At 53.5% G+C, this 16,751-nt stretch overlaps 1 protein-coding gene across 10 annotated transcripts in view; it reads right to left on the reverse strand.

Moving 5' to 3' along the window:
* Positions 1-16,751, reverse strand: part of NFIX (nuclear factor I X) — a 97,868-nt gene that overhangs the window by 44,865 nt on the left and 36,252 nt on the right. The window contains exon 3 of one of the 10 annotated variants that reach the window (XM_059888552.1): positions 1,344-1,620. The exons of the other annotated variants lie outside the window; for them this stretch is intronic. Within the exon in view, the coding sequence (XP_059744535.1) occupies positions 1,574-1,620 (47 nt within the window). The 3' untranslated portion in view covers positions 1,344-1,573. Of the gene's footprint in view, positions 1-1,343; positions 1,621-16,751 lie in introns of those variants that run through there. 10 annotated transcript variants of the gene reach the window in all.

The raw sequence follows: 16,751 nt of genomic DNA on the forward strand, positions 1-16,751 counted from the left end.
GAGTGCATGTCTGCAAGGGCACGGGGGTGGGCCACACGCAGATCTGTGACGTGCAGGAGAAGCAGTACAGTGCCTTAAGGTCAGTTTGACAAGGTTGTTAAGCATCTACTACCTACTAGATGCTGCTGCATGAGGGGCTGGAGAAGCTGACTTGAGTAACTCTCCCTGCAGTTGGAATCTGGGTGCACAGGGAACACGCTACAAGCCCACCCCACCCTGGACAGGGGGATAAGCTCTGGGGGCAGGAAGCAACGCGGGGGAAACTGTACCAAGAGGGCTGACAGCTGAGTTGGGGTGTGAAAGATAGAGGCGTTTGGACAAAGGGGAAAAGAGAAAGGCAGACTGAGTGGAACATGAGCAGAAGCCCAGGGAAGAGGACAGCATGGCAAATGCAGAATCTGCAGAGAGCTCCGTTTGCTGGAGCACACCGTGCCTGGAGAGTGAAGGGAGACAACGCTGAAATGGTCAGTAAAGGCCTGTCAGAGACCCTGGGTGCCTGCCTGAGGGGACAGCACCGCTGGGAAAGAGTGTGACCAGCTACCCATTTGAAGGTGGTTACGAAATGCTAAGAGACAGCAATTCCCCTGCTAGGTATATACTAAAGAGAATAAAAAATATGTGTCCACACAAAGACTCATACACAAATGTGTATAGTGCCATTATTCACCATTGACCCGAAGTGGAAATAATCTACATGTCCATCAATAGAAGAATGGATACATAAAATGTGGTATAGTCATACTGTGGAATACTACTTAGCTATGAAAAGGAACGAAGTTCTGACACTCGCTGCAGTGACGCTGCTCAGTGAGAGAAGCCAATCACAGAAGACCACACAGCATGATCCCATTGATACGGAATGTCCGGATCGGGCAAATTCATAGAGGCGCACATTCAGACTAGTAGCCTCCAGGAGCTGGCAGGAAGGAGGAATTGGGACAGAGTGCTAACAGATACGGAGAAGGCAATGGCACCCCACTCCAGTACTCTTGCCTGGAAAATCCCAGGGACAGGGGAGCCTGGTAGGCTGCAGTCCATGAGGTCTCTAAGAGTCAGACACGACTGAGCGACTTCACTTTCACTTTTCACTTTCATGCATTGGAGAAGGCAATGGCAACCCACTCCAGTACTCTTGCCTGGAGAATCCCAGGGACGGGGGAGCCTGGTGGGCTGCCATCTATGGAGTTGCATAGAGTCAGACATGACTGAAGCGACTTAGCAGCAGCAGCAGCTAACAGATATGGGGGTTTTTGTCTGGAGCTGTGATGGAGCTGTTCTGAAATTAGATAGTGATGATAGTTGCACTCCATTATGAATGCAGGAAATGCCATTAACTAATATACTGTAAAATAGTGAACTTTATTATGTGAATTATAACCCAATAAAAAACAAATCCAGAAGAGAGGAGAAGAAGCTGAATTCCGAAAATCACAGTGGTGAAGAGGCAGGGACACTCTGGAGCCACTGCAGGGCCACAACAGTTTGCTTTAGAGGGCTCGTGAGCTGGTGACACCCCCAACCAGGACTAGGCGTGGGACAGGGAGAAAAGAGGGGAGCTGGGAGTGCGGTGAAGTCACTGATGGACACAGGGTGGGGAATCAGCTGATGTCGGCCCAGGAGCTGGAAAGAAGAGTTCGGAGAGTTTAGATCTAAGAGACACCAGGGGCCCGGGGGTGGGCAGCGGTGACAGGGAGAGGTGCCCAGAGGGGATGGGCCCCAAGCTGCCACTCCCTGGTTCAAGGCCGACAGCAAAGTTCTTACAGACACTGGCCTTCCAGGCATAACCCAAGGATTAGCGCCTAGTGCATCAGACTACTGTGGACTTAGATGGGGCTCGGTGATGCTGACCAGTAGCATCAGCGATTACAGGAGAGAGCGCAGGAGGAGAAGAGGAGAAGGAGCAGACCCAGGGGAAACCAGCCTCCACAGGGCAGACGCAGCAAGCGGACCTGACCAGCCTCTACAGGGCAGACGCAGCAAAAGCGGGCCTGACCAGCCTCCACAGGGCAGACGCAGCAGGTGGACCTGACCAGCCTCCACAGGGCAGACGCAGCAAGCGGACCTGACCAGCCTCTACAGGGAAGACGCAGCAGGCGGACCTGACCAGCCTCCACAGGGCAGACGCAGCAAGCGGACCTGACCAGCCTCTACAGGGAAGACGCAGCAAAAGCGGGCCTGACCAGCCTCCACAGGGCAGACGCAGCAGGTGGACCTGACCAGCCTCCACAGGGCAGACGCAGCAGGCGGACCTGACCAGCCTCCACAGGGCAGACGCAGCAAGCGGACCTGACCAGCCTCCACAGGGCAGACGCAGCAAGCTGGCCTGGGCGAGGCGCACGGAAAGAAAGGGCCTGGGATGCCTCAGGGCAGAGAGAGGGCCCTATCGTCCTGGGTCCAGGGACCAACTAGACCACAGGCAACTGCCTGTGGAAAGCCGGGCCTGGGAGAGGAAGCCGAGTGGTAACCGATCGGGGTCCTTGACCAAGTCCTGTGGGAAGTGTGGGAAGCAAGCCGCTCGTCCCCCAAGCCTCCGATCCCCTGCTTCTACCCTCCTCACCCCACGCGACAGCCTTGCCCACGGTGCTGGGCCCTGGAGCTCAGCACATGGCACCACTCAATGGTTTCTGGCACCGGAGAGGGATTTATTTCCTGGACGAAGCAGCCAAAATCGTTCTGCACCTTTGTTCGCGAGCACGGTGCAGTCGGAGCCGACATTTTCTAGCTGGGCTGGGGAAGAACAACTCAAAATGGATTCAGGGAGGGTGTCGGCTGAGGAGCAGCTGAAATGCTGCCTTCCGTGGTCTGCAAGGCTGAAGGCCAACGGGGGGAAAGGATGTGGTCACGTTTATAAAGTCCAGTCAAGCAGGGTTTTTAGTGAGCTTGCTGTAAGTCAACTCTGGGGATAGATAAGACACCTGAAGCTTAAGATGGGGCTGATCTAAGGCAACAAGAAGTTTTACTAAAAAAAAAAACAAGAGTGGCCTTGCAGACTGTACCTAAGAGACAGCCTCATGTCCAGGGGAGAATGGCTCTGATTCATGGGTGGAAGACTGACATCGCTCCGCTCCCAAGAATCTAAAGTGATGCAGAGAATAGTTCCCTCTGGTATCCACCTCTCAGGGTCTCTGAGTCCTGGATACCTGGACGTCCAGTTCAGGTTCCAAACCTATGGCCTGAAAGGGGAAGGCAGGTCCCCTGTCCCACCCCAGCCCTCTGAACAGCCAGCCCGGAGGCTGACAGTGGCTTCCTTTCCGATGTTCCCATTGGCCCCTCAACAGTCTGGGTCTTGGGCCCTCTCCTGATAAGGGCCTGTGATTTAGACCAAGACAATGTCCTGGAAGGCAGAGACCCATCCCAGGGCCCCCAGAAGCCATCTGTCTCCTCTCTCCTCCCTTCTCCTTCCTCTCCTTCTCTTCCCTTTCTCTCCGATCCTGCCATTCACACACGGAGATGTGCACAGACACAAAAAGGCGCTCCCGTGCGCTGGGGTCCACGTAGAATCATCGCCTCGCAGCCTATTTACAGACGTTTTACCAAACAAAACATCAACCCCCAATGTTTGACAGGAAGCCCCTCCCCTCTTGTCAGGAGCGATGCCTCCTGAAGGGGGTTCCCAGCGATGAGCAGCAAAAACCCCAGGAAGGGGAGAGGGGGAAGAAAAGGAACGCACAGGGCGGGAGAAGGTAAAATTATAAGGTTGGAGCTGTCAAGGCAAAAAAACAGGGGAAAAAGGCAAAGCGACTCCACTATTAGGGACTCGGTGTGAAACATGAAATTCACAACAGCCGAAAATCTTCGTGCTTTGTCTGTGGAAAACAGAGACACAGCGGCCTAAGGGCTGGTAGGGCCTTGCAGCCACTCTGCACACAGCCTGCGTGTAAGCAGTGCACTTACCCTGAGATACAGGACTGAGCCCACAGTCGCCTCCCCCAGCCCCACAAGCCGCTCCCCACTCTGCCTGCTAGTCACCACCCTGCCCTCTCTCCCCAGGGGCACCCTGGGAGGGACCCGAGTTGGAAACAAAAGTGCAAAGGGGGCAGTACTGCCCTTTCGGTGGCAGGAATGAATGGTGGAGAAGCCCATCCAGAAATGAGCAGACTTGGGGTCACTCAGTCCTGCTCAGCTCCACGCCTCAGAGGAGAAGCTGGGCTGGAGGTGCTTTCTGGAGAAGCCAGAGTGTGGCCGGTATCCTGGCAGGGTCGGAGGAACCCTGAGGGCTCAAGCCCTTCCCATCCCTGCACACCTTCTTCCAGTCCTGTCACTCAGAGAGGCCTACAGGCTGGAGCTGAGGGGCAGGGTCTGAGCCCTTCACTCCCAGGTGCCTCGGTGGGCAATGAGGACACGAAAGAGGGGAACCAAGGGCAAGAACCCCAGTCTGGGTCCAGTGCTTGCTTGTGGAAAAGGAGGGAAAGGCCTGCCACAAAAGGGAGGGGGGTGGATAGAAGAGTGCGTGGCCTCGGGTCCTGACACCCACCACGGGATGAAGCACACTAGGGTTGTCAGCCTGGGGCCCCTGCTTGCCCCTGCCTCCCCAGGAGCAGAGCTGCTGAGCACCCTGGGCCGAGGTCTCGAGAGGCAGCCCCAGGGAGTCCTGGGGGCTCTCTTTTGTGCTGACTTGCCCGTTGCCATTCACTCCCTCTGCTGTGGTCAGGGTTTTCCCACTGTGACGCCCGGACATCGGGGCAGGACCGCTCTCCGCTGCGGGGCTGTCCCATTCCTTGTAAGACAGGTAGCAGCAGTCCTGGCCCTAACCTGCTAACTGCCAGTAGTGACCCCACCACAACCACGCAGTGACAACCAGAAAGGCCTCCAGACATCGCCAGCAGTTCCCTGGGGGCAGAGCTTCCCCCACGCTTTATGATCACCCTTGTCCCGTTCTCCCAGGACTGCGTCACACGCAGCTTTGGACCCACGCCAGCAGGGACCAGGTACGTGTCTATCCAGGAGACAAGTGGCGGCTGTGGAGCCCCTGAGAAGAGGGCTACTGTCCCACCCTGACTGCCACCATGTCCCCTTCATTCTGTGCCTGCAGAGGCCCATCCGTTCCCTAGGTGGCCTGTGAGGTCTGGGTGCTGGGCGGGGGGCGCTCCTCTGTCCTCCCCCTCCTCAGCCCTGATGAGCTCCTTGTTTCATGCCAGAGCCTTAGTGGTACCCCAGCCCGCCTGCCCATACCCCCGGCCAGGGCTGTTATGCCCGCACTGTGTCCAGACACCGGGCTTTTAATAGCAGCTTCCTCTGGGGCTGGGCTCCCCCAACCTTCGCCTCTCACTCAGCCCAGCTCCTGACGGGGGAGCCACAGCGCCCTGTAATTACAGCAATTGTAATCTCTTTTACTAACAGGTAGATTAATAGCGAGGCAGGTTCACAAAGAGCCCCAGACAGGAGCTGCTCAGCTGCCGAGCGGGCTGGAAAGGCCTGACACCTCGCAGCAAGGACGCACACCACTGACTCAGACGTTCGCTCCAGGCGCGAGGAGCTCGGGGCCTGCAGTCTGGGTTGGTCGTGCCCCTGGGTGACCGGGGAACTCACTGGGTGACTGGAGGCAGGTGCTCTCCCTAGGCTTCAGTGTCCTCATGGGAGCAACAAAGAGTTTGAACTTCATAGTCCTCAGCATTTACTCTCACATCCTTGAGGTGTGACTTGCACTGACCTTTATTCACACACTCCAACCCACACCAGGACACAGATACCCACCTCCTGACACTCGGCCACACACGCACAGACACTTGACAGGGTCACACATGCCAAACACGCAGAGTTAAGGAACAAACTGAGCTTCACGAACACAGGAGCCCCACCCACCATGGGATGGCTATGGGCCCTCTGGGAGCTGGACGCCCGCATCGTGGCCACAAGGGAGGAGGGGAAAGGCTTCTGTTGCCCCTCCCTGTCCTGCACCAGCCCCTCCTCTGCTGCAGATCACGGGCTTCCCACCAGGCCTCAGGAGTCCTAGCGAAGCTCCCACCTCACAAGGCCCAAGGATAGTTAAGTTCTGGGCAAGACAGGGCATCAGGTAGAAGCGGTAGGTGTCAGATGCCAAGACACTGCCAGCTTGATGGACCAAAGAAATGTAGACGGTGATGTGGAGAGGTTCAAAGTGAATGAATACACGTGTGTGCACGCAGGCGCGACAGCCTGTGAGCAGAGCCAGTGGGGACCGAGCCCGACCAGGGCAGGCTTGCGTGCGTATGCCTGGGGACCCTGGCAGAGGAGATGGCCTTGGCCTGGGGCTGTCTGTGTGTGTCCCGGCTGTGTGGCCCTGGGGGACGCCATCTCTAGGGCACTGTGTGTGTGTGTGTGTGTGTGCGCACGTGAGTGAAGACCAAGTCCACAGCTTGGAGGGCAGAGCTCACCATCCCCGAGCCTCCCCTCCAGTCACAGGGGGACACACACTTCACCAGACAGTCTCAGGGTCCTGGGTACAGACTGTGGCGCTGGCCTCAGGGATGGGCAACAGCTGCTTCCTCGAGAACTCCTGGTGCCCGTGCTGGCGGCCACCACGGGCCTGCGATTCGGCAGTGGTGCTGGGGGGCTGCTGCCATTAAGGCGCCATGGCCAGCACCTGCTCACTGCCAAGCAGTCCCCGGGCTCCCCTGCCCACTCCCAGCCTGAGAGAACTGGCACCGCCGTGCCTGAGGCCCTCAGGAACAGTCCCCTTCTAGCAGTGCCAACAGAGAGAGGCCTGGAAGAGGGGGCCTCAGACTCACAAGGAGACGCAGGTTGGAGGACGAGAGTGTGTCGGGTGACGTCCAGGAGTTCTTTCGTTGGTCGACAGCACGCGTCCACCAGGGGACGTGTGAGCGGATGTAACCAACGCACACCTGTGACAGGGATGGGAGCGTGGGTGCGTGAGAAGCATGTCCGCGTGTGGTGTGTGCGAACGACGGCAGTGTCTTTCTGTGGCTCTTGTAGTGAGAACGGGGTACAGCTGGGGATGTGGTGAGATGGACCCTCACATGCCATCTGTGGGCATCAAATTTCCAGACAGCAATTTCACAACATATGTGACAAGTCTTATAGACGAGAGTCTCTACCCTATGCCTGGTAATTCAACCACTGGGAAGCCTTGTCTGAAGTTCATAAACAGAGCCACAGTGCTCAGTGCGCCCAGATGTCCATCCCAGCAGAATTTACAGCTCAAAGGCCTCCACACATGAGGGACCGCATCAACTCTGGAACACTCAAGCATCATGAGTCGCTCAAAAAGCATGTCTGTATTTTTAAAAATAATCATATGTTACATTTATAATAAAAGGTAATTTCCTATTTCCAAAATGAAAAGAGAAGTCACTAGAAATGTTGGTAATTAGGAACAGTGCAGCTAATAATGAGATGCTAAACAACCACAGAGTATTTTTGAAAAATTGTGACATGTTGGAATATGCAGTGGCATTAAATTTTTATAAGTAGCACGCCAAAGTGTTTCTATCACTTTTTAAAATTTTAAAACCTAAATTTAAAAAAATACAATGTTGTGCATGAATAGGTATAAAAAATGCAACAAAAGGCTATTCATGGTTGAGAGGTAGAATTTTGATAATTTTTATTTACTCCTTTAGATTTTGTGCTTCTTTGGTACTTTAATGATGGAATGCGCACTAGTCTTATAACCAGAAAAATGCCTTTTCAAAAACAGTAGATGTACGAGAGGCTATATGTACCTGACTCTCTCCCCAAATCACAGCAGACAGCAATGAGGTGATAGCAAACCACAGCCCTATGGGTGCAGCCGCATTCATGTTCCTTGAGCCAGGCAGGCCTCCACCTCAGGAACTTGCATTCCTGTGTCCCAGGCCAAAGGACACAGAGAAGGAAAGAAGGCGACACCCCCAACCTACCATCACACCTGCAAACTACACTCCTGAGACAACGGGGCACCAGGCCACCCCTCCACTGGCAAGGGGTCCTTTGGAAGGGAAAGCAAATCTTTGAGAAAGTCAAGGACAGTCACAGGGGGCCAGAGGAAAAGAGGCTTACAACCAGGGAGGAAGCAGACTGGAGATTCTTAAGGCAGAGCGAGGAGAGCTGGGGATTCACTCGGAAACCAACAGAACTGACTCTAAGGTCTGAAGCCAGTGGAGGGGCAGCAACGGCAGAATCAACTTCAGAATCGGCCCAGAGAAGTGGCTCTGTGTGTGTGAGTACATGAGACACGCGCTGTTCATGTTGCTTTAATAATTCATTGTTAAGAACCAAATCTAGCCACCAGAGCTGGGAGCAAAGCACCAGCTGGGGAGCGGCAGCCATCTCCAACCCAGGAGGCCTGGTCCTGAGGGGTCCCCAGGAGGGAGTGGCAGGAAGAGCCAGCCCTGTGTCTGCACCCACAGCCGCACAAGAAGCCTGGAGGCTGGGGCTTCCGGGGAGAGGGGCGGGGGTGAGGAGACCCCTGAGCAAAAGGCAAACAATCCCCATGCCCTGAGGCTGCTCCCTGCCACCCTGTGCTGCAGGGCACCTGACAGGCAGGCTGGCCGGGTAGGGAGGGCCTGGCCTGGGAGAAGTTCCCTTCGCGTGTGGGCTGGGAGTTGGCAGCGGTGGTGAGCTGGGGGGCACACAGGCCTTGCCCCTTCTATCAGGACTAGCCACGGAGACACCAGGAAGGCCGGGATGAGGGTGAGATAGGTCAAGCTGGAGCCTATGACCCCCCAGCAGTGGCCCCTCTAACAAGGGGTCCAGGGAGAGGGCAGCTCCTTCCCCATTTTCCTGACACCTTATTCTCATTCTCAAAAAGGGAAATAACAAACATATTTTGAGAAACCAAGTCCTTTTCAATCCATTAACCCACAGCTTCCCACTTGCCTGCCACATTCATTCCAGCCTTTCAGAAGCTTCAATCACTCCTCACCTGCCTGCATTCTCTCCTCATGATGCCCACACAGAAAGCACACCACCACTCTCCCTGGCCCCACTCCCGTCCTTTATCAGCCCCATCTCTGATTTTTATGCCATTTCATGCCTTTGCATCATCTCAAGGATGGGATGGGCTGTCAGCTGCTTCCCATCTGAAGGTAATTCAATATTCAAAATGGGTTTATGGGGTTGTATAAAACTATACTCTGGGTGAAAGCCAGATGCCAAGGCAGATAAAACATAGTCCCAGCACAAGATTCCAGCCTAGCAAGAGAAAGCTACAAAATTAAGTGCAAAGTGTCACAGAGGAGCAAAATTACCCGGCCCTCCGCCAAACCTGGGTCCAGCTTGCATTCAAACAAGGCCTCGCCCAGCTGACTGCTCACTCCTGCAGAAGACTCTCCAGAGGTGCTGTCTCGTGACAAGACACATAAAGGCAGGATTTGGCACTGTGGGAATGCCCGGCCTCTCCCAGGAAGGGTTCACTGGGGAAGCCAACACATGCCTGCAACCACCATCCACAAACCGGGGAGCAGGGCTTTGGCTCACCAGGGACGGCCCTGCAGCCGGAGTGCTTGGTTGGAGAGAAATACAACTCGGGAGGCCCTGCCAAGCCAGGCTGGCATTTGAGTAATTATATTAATGAGTCTCCAAGTTTCAAAATCTAGTATTAGACGGTGGCTTCAGGACCATCATCCTCAGTTACTGTCCCATGTGGCCAGGGACACTCCTGGGCAGCAGCATGGCTACAACAGACTGTGTGTGTGTGTGGTTTAAATTTTTTTTTTTAATGCATGTATTTGAAACTCTGCCCATGAATAAGTCAGAGAACTCTGGACCATCCTTGGGGCAGGGGCCTCTCATTTGGCCATACGTCTCGGGCTGGCAGTGCCCCGAGAATTACTACTCTTGTGGAGCAATGGCCTTTGTGTTCAAAGCCAGCACTGCTCCCCACAGAGCTCCCCTTGGCACAGCAGGCCAGACTTGCCTGCAAACCCATGGGCCCTTCTGTCCCACCCGTGCTCATTAGCTGCCCAATTCCAAGTCCACACTCAAAAGCTGGGCTCAACACACACAAGGGGCAGCTGATCCTCCTGCTCCCGCCAACCCGGTACAGACTAGACCACTGCACTGCCATCCTGGCCGCCATCTGTGGGCCCTGTCCCAGGCCAGCAAAAATGATGACCTAGTTGGCCATGCTTTACATGTGGTCAGGGCCAGCGGGGACCAAGTGCACTGCAGCCAGGTAGCAAACTAAACTGGCACTAAACACAGGTGAGAAAGAAAGAGTTTGCTATACCCTGTGAGTACAATTCACGTACGCCGTGCAAAATGTAATCTGCTCCAAAGGACATCAGGTAGCTTCGAATCCAAATTTCGGTAAACCTCACACGCTCCTTCATCTGTTCCATTTGTGAGGTCTCTTTGGGTGGCGGGCTGGCCCTGGTTGCTGGGTCTGGGAAATGGGCTTTTGTGGAGACAAGTTCTCTTCCTGGGACGAGTGCACTCGTGGTGGGGCCCGTGGCCTGGAGGCTGCAGTGGCCTGTTCAGGTCTATGTGGGAAGCAAGCACGTCTTGCCTCTTGGAAACTCTTTGATAGGCAATGAGGCAATAAGTAATCTTTCATTACTATTGTTTTTTTTTAATAACAGGCAAAAGATCCACACTGCCAGGTGGGGCTTACTCTCAGCATCATCTCCATCTTGACTGCAAAGGGACTCTGAGCCTTGAGAAGGCAGAAAGACCCTCTTAGAAGCCCCGTGATTCCCCTAAAAGGTCTCCCAGCTCCACAACTCTACACACAACCAATCAAAACACAGAATACAGAGCTGCAAGAAATTCAGAGGGGAGGCTCAGCAGGGTTTGGGGTCTCTGCTAACACAGGCTAGGGAGGGCTGTCGAAAGGAGAGACACACAGGCTCTGCTCACCCACCTCCAAGGCAGGGCTGCTCGGTCTCACCACTACAGACAGTCCATGATTTCTGATGGTTTGACTCGATTTTTTACTTTACGTGGTGCAAAGCAATACGCAGTAGAAATCATACTTCAAATTTTAAATTTTGATCTTACATGTATAGGTATGGCTGAGTCCCTTTGCTGTCCACCTGAAATTATCACAACATGGTTAACTGGCTATACTCCAATATAAAATAAGAAGTTTTAAAATTTATTTTAATCTTTTCCTGGGCTACTGCTACTGCTAAGTCGCTTCAGTCGTGTCCGACTCTGTGTGACCTCGTAGACGGCAGCCTCCTCCGTCCTTGGGATTCTCCAGGCAAGAATGCTGGAGTGGGTTGCCATTTCCTTCTCCAATGCGTGAAAGTGAAAAGTGAAAGTGAAGTCGCTCAGTCGTGTCTGACTCTTTGCGACCCCATGGACTGCAGCCTACCAGGCTCCTCCGTCCATGGGAGTTTCCAGGCAAGAGTACTGGAGTTGGTTGCCATTTCCTGGGCTAGCGATATGCAGTATAATATAATATACTGCATATACTGGAACTCTTGTGATTCTGGGCAGTGGCAGTGAGCCACAGCTCCCAGTCAACCAGTCAGGAGGGTAAACAACCATTACACTTATAACCTTTCTGTACCCATGTAATCGGGCATCCCAGGTGGCTCAGTGGTAAAGAACTCGCCAGCCAATGCAGGAGTTAAAGGAGACATGGCTTTGATGCCTGGGTCAGGAAGATCCTCTGGAGAAGGAAATGGCAACCCACTCCAGTATTCTTGCCTGGGAAATCCCATGGACAGAGGAGTCTGGTGGGCTACATATAATCCATGGCGTCGCAAAGAGTCAGACAGGACTTAGCGACTAAACAATAATAACAACCCACATAATCCCTCTGTTTTTCACACTTTTTTTATGGTATAGTATTCCATAAATTATGTAAGGTATTCATCAGTTTATTATAAAATAGGCTTTGTGTTCGATGATTTTGCCCAGTTGTAAACTAGTGGAAGTGTCCTGAGCACGTTTAAGGTGGGCTAGGCTCAGCTATGATGTTCGGTAGGTTAAGTGTATTAAAAGCATTTTTGACTTACAGGATTTTCAGTTTATGACGGGTTTATCAGGATGTAGCCCGACTGTCGGTTGAGGAAGATCTACAGTGACGTTTGGGGCCAGGTGGTTCCTTGTTGAGAGACTGTCCTGTGCACTCGCCCTGACTCACGAGATGCCAACAGCACCCCCCCCTGGCTGTGACAACCAAAAGCGTCCACAGCAGTTGCTAAATGTTCCTGAGGGGCAAAATCAGCCCTGGTGGAAAACCACTGTTCTCAGATGGCCAACCATCCTGGTTTTCAGGGGACAAAGGGCTTTCCTGGGAAAAGGGACTTTCAGCGCTGAAACCAGGAAACTCCTGGGCAAATGAGGACAAGTAGGTCACTCACCCTTCCTCCCAACTAACTTCAATCGCTCCACCTGCCATCAAAACGCATTTCCTCCTCCATCTTCAGGGATGCAAGCCTCAGCTCTTCATCACTGTGTATGAAACCACTTCTCATACACCTGAAGAAATGACATCCCACCCCACAGATCCTTCTGGGGCCAAAACATCATCCTTGCCTCCTCTTCCTTTCTGAGAACCATCTCCCACGGCCATGACTTCCACAGGCTCTCTGAGACATGCACCGAATTGCTCACATATTTTTTATATTACTAAGGCCGAAACTGACCTAAAACCTCCGCTAGGAGCAACGGCCCCACCTTGGTGAGGACAGAACTGGGGTGCAGAGCCCTGGTGGGCGCACATTTCAACTCCCCTTCAGCAAGTGGCCCGGAACTGTGGAGAGACCCCCTAGGAGGCAGGAGGATGGAGAGAGACCATTTGGCTCTCCTGTTCTCCCCAGCACTCAGCTGAGTCTCACACGAGCTGCTAGACACAGGGACGGGACCTGAGACCCTCTAGAGAGGACGTGAAAGGACATGGAATTTTCTCCCTGGTGCTGGTTGAACACCTGAGAGTCCATTGCGCCGGGGATCCCACCTGGTAGGCCTCAGGATTAGCATCCCCCCTCCCCCCGCCCCCAAAGCTTTCTATCCGTTTGCCTCCTCCCTTTAAAGGCCTCTCTTCATTTGGTCCCCCAGGGAGCCGTCTGTTACTACAGAAACAATGATGTCATGTGGGGGGTGGGGCTGCAGGTCCCTCCCACCCCTCCCTAGCTAGGTATCACGCCTGCCTACATCACGGCTCAGAAATTTATAGCCCAGCGCTGGGTATTTATAAGGTGGCTCTGGTGTGACCACAGATTCAGAGCTGGGCTGGTGACTATTTATAGCCAGAGGATATACACTTATTACATGCCCCCCCCCCTGTATTCTGGGCCACGTGTTATATAACTGCCATTATGCAATAACACCCATTACATAATAATTATACACTAATGGGGATATAATCTGCAGGCGTAATAAGGACACACTCCCCAAGGCTGCACTCGGTAGGCCTCCCGCAGGCCGCCTCCAGGGATCTCTGGGTCTCTCCGCACGCTCCACCCCGTCCAGGAGTCAGCAGGTGTCACCCTGCTCCCGGCTGTCATCCACAGCCTCCCCAAGGCCATCAGACCCAGCCGCAAAGCTCTATCCAGGCTACTTCTTCCTGTCTTGTCCCTGCCCCTGGCCTGCAGAGAACACTTCTGTCTGCTGTATCTTTGAGCCCAACACAAAGAATTATGAAGGGGTAATTCCTAGAAGGCTGAGAGACACTTCACTCTCCATTTCAAGAAAGGAAAAAACCAGCAGCAGTCACCCCTGGAAGGAGCCTGTAGGGTCTAGAAAAGCCTCCAGCATGCCAGGCCAGTTGGCAGAGGGTTGGCCCCATGCAGAGGAGCACCCTGGCCCTCCAGGAAAGAGCTGGAAAGAGGCAAGGACTGGGGCCAAGCCAGGCCCGGTCAGGCAGGCCACTTCCCAGTGGCTCCTCCTTCCCTAGTCACCCCGCAGGGGCCAGGCTTTCCGGGGGCCCTGACTGCCGCCATCACCGTTGGCGTTACACCACTGGCAGGAATACCCCAGAGCAGAAGCCTGGCCGGTCGGATGACAACACATGCTCTATGGTCACCCTGCTCCCAGGAAGGGCAAATAGAAACTGTCATCTCAGGGGAAAAGAGGACAGGGACTCTGCACCTGGGGTGACGGGGGACACGGGTGGAATGGGCAGGGGACAGGAAAATTTAAGACCGCGATAACACATGATGGAGTCAATTCAATTAGCCTAAACATACCATCCACTCTTAAAATAGATAACTCTGTATTTAAAAGTGGTTTGATGAGAAGTTAACTGATGAAAAACTAGAAGAACCTACACAGATCTGGGAAGTAAGTTTCTTTCTGGCACAGGAGGGTGGTTTGGAGAGCCTGTCCCTTACATTTCCCTGTTGTTTGAAGTTCTAATAAAGAGTGTGTCTTACTACCATAATAAGAAAAATCAAATACATCTTTTAAAAAGAGTAGTGCCAAGGCGCAGGCGACACTTCCAGTCTCCGCATCCCATGCTGTAGAAACAAAATGCCGCTCTCTGGGCTCTGGGGTGGGCCTCATGTGGGCACTGGCTCTCCCCACAGGCCCGGGTCAGCTGAGCCATAGATCCCAGTTCCCGTCCCCAGAACAGCAGCCCGGGCACCAGACAGACTACGATGCAAAACGTCAGGAGGGACGTTCAGCAGGAGACTCAGAGCGGTACTCGTGGTTCCCAAGGGGAGAGGAGCCCCCGCATGGTTTTAGTCCAGGGTCTTTCTGCCCAGAAAGGGGCAAATGGAACCAGACAGGAGGGGAACAGCCAGGGCTCAGAGGTTCTGCCACCACTCGAGAAAACATAAATGGGTCCTAAACTGGAAGAGAGGCAAGAGGTGAATCTGGGGAACGTTTTGTCCGAATCTCTCCATTTCTTATAGGCCAGAGGATCTCAGCTGGGGCAACTCTGCCCTCAGGAATACTTGGAAACGTATGAAAGTGTTTCAGTTGTCGGACTTCCCAGATGGCACCAGTGATAAAGAACCCGCCTGCCAATGCAAGAGACGTGGGTTCAATCCCTGGGTCTGGAAGATCTCCTGGAGGAGCGTACGGCAACCCATTCCAGTATTCTTGCCTGGAGAATCCCATGGACGGAGGAGCCTGGAGGGCTACGGTCCATAAGGTCACAAAGAGTCAGACACGACTGAAACGACTTGGCAAGCGTGTATTTTGGTTGTCGCACCTAGGGGTGAAGGGTGTATCTAGTGGATCAAGGCCAGAGGTGTTGTTAACCACCCTATGATGCACAGGACTGTCTCCATGACACAGAAGGATCCAGCCCCAAAGTCAACAGCATCATGATTAGGAAACCCTGTTCTATGGGACCTGATTTCAATGGTTAAGAGGTGAAGTCTCTATCTTCTTTGCCAGGGAAACAGGAAAATCTTCAGCAGTGAGCTATCCTCTCTCACACCCAGCCCCCTTCAGCATGTTGGAAGAGTTTTTATATACATAACCCTGAAGTTTTCAAACTTTCAAAAAAGGATAAGAGGGAGAGTCTACGTAAATTCAGCAGCATAAAAGGCAATAGACAGCAGATTATTGCAAAACTTCCAGCGATCATCTGGTTAATTAGGATAATTATATTCACTTTTATTTCAAGCTGCAATTCCAAAGACTCCCAGGAAAAAGGGCGTGACCGAGCAAGGATCAGGGATTCCCAAGATCCAGCCAAGCCTGCCTGGCCGCACACCTGGACCTCCTGCACAGTCTACCTTCCCCAGGACGGGGCGCCAAGAAGCCGAGCTGGCCAAAGCCCGACGGGGGTGAGCAGCCGGCCTCCCCGCCTGGTCCGCGCTAGCGTGCGGCCTCTCAGCTCAGGGGCAGGGGGCTGCCTGGCAGGAGCAGAGGCCACCGTCAAGGACGGGCCAGGTCCCCGCGGTCTGTTTCCACCCTACGTGCTCAGCAGCTGGGGGAGCCCTTGAGCTGAGCCACAGGCTGGGCTCCAGCCCCTCCGTCTCAGCTCCTGGAGAGCAAGGGAGACCATAGGGACCTGTGCAGCTTTCTCCTCTGAGACCCCACCAAGGCCAGCAATCCCCATGACGTTCAAGGAGCAGCGAGGCCCACAGAGGGGAGCCAGGGTGCTCGCTGACCAGAAACCTGGGTCCTTCTGCAGGAAACTGTGCAACCCAAGCGCCCTGACATCGCTGTACTGGGTTCCCTTCTCTGTACGGTGGGGATAATGATACCTGCCCTGCCTATATCACTCAACCATTGTGAGGATGCAATCAGCCCCAGACAAGCTGAAAAGGCTCAGCCAGCTGACAAAAACGAGCTAATTCCTCACTGTCTTTCAAGGTGAAGTTCAAGCAGGTCACCTTCCAGGAAGCCTCCCAGGTCCTTGAGTCTGGTTCCCCAGGTCCTCACTACACACAAAGACCCTGTGTGTGTCACCTGAGTGCACACGCTCACCGCTGGGTATGCGGGCTTAAAACCAGAATCGATGTTAAGAATTTGGGTGGTTAACACGCGAACAGGACTCAACACGGTGCCTCGACCATAATGGACCTTCAGCGGAAAAATGGAATTAAAGCAGAGCATGGAGACCACAGGTGTGCCCTCTCCTCCACCAACAGGGCACCTGAGCAAAGCAGTGTCCCTTAAGTTATCAAGTGTCCTCCAAATTAATAACAAGCGATGCACAGAGATCTCTTCTCAATACTCTGTATTCATCTATATGGGAAAAGAAGCTAAAAAAGAGTGGACATTTATGTAAGTATAACTGATACGCTTTACTATACAACTGAAACTAACACAATATTGTAAATCAACTATGCTCCGGTAAAAATTAAAAAAAAAAAAAAATGATGGCCCTGACCCTGGCGCAGTGGCATGCCAGGTTGTCATTAAGACATCAAAAGTGAGGAAAAGAGTCAGAACACCCCCCACCACTGATAGCCAAC

This window comes from Bos taurus, chromosome 7 (genome assembly GCF_002263795.3).
Source record: "Bos taurus isolate L1 Dominette 01449 registration number 42190680 breed Hereford chromosome 7, ARS-UCD2.0, whole genome shotgun sequence".
Taxonomy (NCBI): Eukaryota; Metazoa; Chordata; class Mammalia; order Artiodactyla; family Bovidae; genus Bos; species Bos taurus.